The 3,345-nt window shown below is 43.7% G+C and overlaps 1 protein-coding gene across 1 annotated transcript; it reads left to right on the top strand.

The window, feature by feature from the left end:
- The first annotated feature begins 1,722 nt into the window (after window positions 1-1,722).
- Window positions 1,723-2,720, top strand: LOC104953404 (metalloproteinase inhibitor 2-like). Its single transcript, XM_010780349.1, has 4 exons — window positions 1,723-1,898; window positions 1,990-2,095; window positions 2,195-2,310; window positions 2,409-2,720. Exons 1-4 carry the CDS (start codon window positions 1,770-1,772, stop codon window positions 2,574-2,576), a joined length of 519 nt encoding a protein of 172 aa, XP_010778651.1. The 5' UTR covers window positions 1,723-1,769; the 3' UTR covers window positions 2,577-2,720.
- The last annotated feature ends 625 nt before the right edge of the window (window positions 2,721-3,345 follow it).

Here is a 3,345-nt window from a genome sequence, read left to right as displayed (position 1 = left end):
CAGGGACATGATTTTGATCGACTTGTCAGTCTGACAAGCCCTGATATAGGGCTTGGGTCGCCCTGTACAGTGACAAGAATGTCCTGCTGTGAGATTAGTTTATAACACTGACAATCAGCACAGGATATTCAAGTCTAAGCTTCAGGAGTTACGTACACTATGAGCGGCATCTTCAAGACGACGTTTTAATGATGTTTGTACAGTTTGAGGCTCTTTGGATGTTATTGATAAATTGGTTCGATGGAAAAAAGCGTGGAAGTGGATGTTAAAAATGAATGAAGGAAGAAAGAATATTGTCTATTAAGCAGTTTAAAGGGGAGTGAAGCCGTCACCTCAGCAAAACTGTCCCAAAGGGTTAGCTCAGATGTTCACATTTTTGAAGCGGCGCGGTGCGAGTTGTCGGGACGTGTGTCGTGGTCGAGGGGGGGCGCGACATGTGCATATTTTCGGGGGCGACTTGGCGGGGTGATTTGTTTAGCGAAAGCCTCATTCTTTGTGTAGATTATCACTTGTGCAGTTTACCATTATCTTCCTGTTAGTGTGTAGCAACTTTGTTTGTCTGCGTCTTCTGATGCATACAGGAAATTAGCAAATGTTCATGTTTTAAACTCTAAATCTCCCTTTCCCCTTTTTAAATGGCGCCTTTACCTCTTCTCCCTGACTAGCTTGTTTGTGACACGTATTGCTTTGAACGGCCTTCTCCTTGAAAAAACAGTATCTACCTCTGGCTGTGTGACTGCTATTCCCTGTCAGTCTTCTCCCTCTTGTTCCCCTGCCTTTGAGAAATATAACCACCTCATCTTCAACTTCATGGCTTTCAGGCAAACTTTCCTTTTCCCCTGCTTTTCTTTTTTTTTTGGTTGACTCACCTAGAACCTTAAAAGAGGAGATGTTCTCTAACAACTATGGCTGTCAAAGAATTAGGGCACATATGGCTTGCAGTTTCATACATCCATCATACAAAAAGCAAGTGAAAAGGCTTGATCTTGTTTGGTAAGGCAGAGGGCTGGTGATGGTCTGAGGCAGTCAGTAGCGGCCACCTTGAGAAAGACACAACTTGAACTGAGACTTCTGAGAGAACATCTGTTAGACATTAACTTTATCGCTAGTCCGCTTAAAAGCTTGACTTTTGAATATGATATGGTAAGCATAGTATAGTGAAGGCAGTAATCATTGCAGATTCACAATTGGATTCACATGACACAAGCAGTTACTCTGAAACATATTTTTGTGTTTAATACTCAGCTCGAAGGCTCGTTCGTAAGGCTTTGATGATGTTTTTCCACTTGAACTGTTCTATTTCTTTCCACCGTCGAAACCTCACTGAATCAGGGTGCTGAAACTTCAGAGTTCAAGAGAGAGAGGGAGAGGAAAGGAAAGGTTTCACACGAAAAGAAGAGGGGCTGATTTGCATGTCAGCACCTCAATCTAGACAGAGAGGCAGGCCGGCAGAGAGGCCTGGGGGCGAAGGAGAGCATTCTAGTTCAGATTTTCAAAGACTGCTGACTGGCTTCCTCCTGCGTCGGCCTGGGAGCAGGCAGCACACATTCCTCCCTCTGATTGCAGCTGATGAAACACTCATGTTGCTTCTGTCTTCCCAGCACCTGGCACATGCAAAATGCTCACATCCAAGCCACAGCAAAGAGTTGTGGCTGTCTTTAGCATGCCAAACCTGGACAGGGCTTGGATCAGACACAGACGGACTCAGATCCTGTTCCGTTTTAACATGATAATGGTGTTTGACTTTGAAACTCTTGTCTTCAAATTAAATGTGGGTTGTGTTTGTCACTTTTGCAGTTCTAAGGGGAAAGGTAGTTGGAGTGCAGGAGGTTGATGCTGGCAATGACATCTATGGAAACCCCATCAAGCGTATCAAGTATGACATCAAACAAATCAAGGTATGTGAAATTAAAGCTATCACTTTCATATTGGGGTCTAAACTTTTTCCTTAATGAATCTAAATTGACTTTGCTTTGTTTGAATTGTCAGATGTTCAAAGGTCCCAGCTATGATATTGATGCCATCTACACCGAACCCTCTCCTTCACTGTGTGGAGTGACCCTTGAGAATAATGGCAAGGAGTATCTCATCACAGGTATAACTTTCACCAAATCACACATTATAAAATATATCAAGTATTGTTATTTGAAGAGTCTTTGTTTTATGTCATCTAATGCTCTTTTCCTTCTCCCAGGCAAACTAAAAGATGATGGGACGATACATATCCATCTCTGTGACTTCATTCAGCCCTGGGAGGATCTGAATGAAACCCAGAAGACTCAGCGCTATGAAATGGGCTGTGGATGCAAGGTGGGAAATGACCACAAACTAAAATAATCTTTTAAAAATGCAGAGTTGCAAGAGTTGTAAATGTAATCCCTGAGCTTGGTTTCTTTCCTGATCCTCAGATCACCCGCTGCACCTCCATCCCCTGCATGGTCAGCAGCCCGGCCGAGTGCCTGTGGATGATTGAGAATGAGGTCTACGGAGGGCTGGTCAAACACTTAGCTTGTATCAAGAGGAGTGATGACTATTGTGCCTGGTACAGAGGGTCAAGGAATGAATTCCCCCACTGACAGATAGTGTCAGGATTTCTCAGATGAACTACAATTCCAATACCAAAATACAAATACATACCCAAGTAAAATTCCCATTTCGTTTTCTCTTCTTAAAAAGCCATTGGGTGTGTTAGTAAAGGTGTGCGACGCCCCCGATGACGTTAGAGGAGTTTGCGCACAGACATTAGAAAAAAATCAGGCGGTTCCAGTTGAAGAGAAGAGAGCATGGACCCTCATCTAAAATTAATACTCGTGGATTTTGAATTATGTAAGTATATTTATGTACTTTATTAACTCGGTACGTCCTGTGGGGGAAACTTCTGAAGCAATTGGAGTCAGGACTCGGAGAGACACGAGGAGAGCTGGAGCTTTGATGGCAAACACTGATGGTTTATTTGGAGCTTTGGCCGGAGAATTCACAAGATATGACACGGGCCACGGTTTGACCACACAGTTGAGATGCCACAATCAATTCTGAAGAACCCTCCTGTAGCTCGAGGTTTTAACTAGTTCAGAGTGTAATAATCAACATTCTTCAATAGATAGACTAAACAGCTGAGGACACTGAATCACAGTTGTTGTCGCTTATGGCTCGGGGTCATTTACACACCGAGAAGGATGTGTTCCAGGTGTCCCACAACAATAACTATCTCTGACAGAGAGTTGCCCGGTCATAAACTGGCAACATCAACAATATGCTGGNGGTGGGTGGGTGGGTGTGTGCAGGGCTGATTTCATGGTTAATTGATCATAGGCATCCCAGGCCTAACCCTCACGACAGCTGCAA

The sequence above is a fragment of the Notothenia coriiceps genome, unplaced genomic scaffold, assembly GCF_000735185.1.
Source record: "Notothenia coriiceps isolate Sejong01 unplaced genomic scaffold, NC01 NC01_scaffold00021661, whole genome shotgun sequence".
Classification (NCBI taxonomy): Eukaryota; Metazoa; Chordata; class Actinopteri; order Perciformes; family Nototheniidae; genus Notothenia; species Notothenia coriiceps.
This window is presented reverse-complemented; position numbering and strand designations above follow the sequence as displayed.

Bases quoted from the DNA above. Each gene is read 5' to 3' on its own strand.
- LOC104953404 (XM_010780349.1), top strand. From the start codon at position 1,770: ATGTGGGTTGTGTTTGTCACTTTTGCAGTTCTAAGGGGAAAGGTAGTT. The intron at 1,899-1,989 runs GTATGTGAAATT...TTGAATTGTCAG, and splicing joins ATGACATCAAACAAATCAAG to ATGTTCAAAGGTCCCAGCTA. The intron at 2,311-2,408 runs GTGGGAAATGAC...CCTGATCCTCAG, and splicing joins AAATGGGCTGTGGATGCAAG to ATCACCCGCTGCACCTCCAT.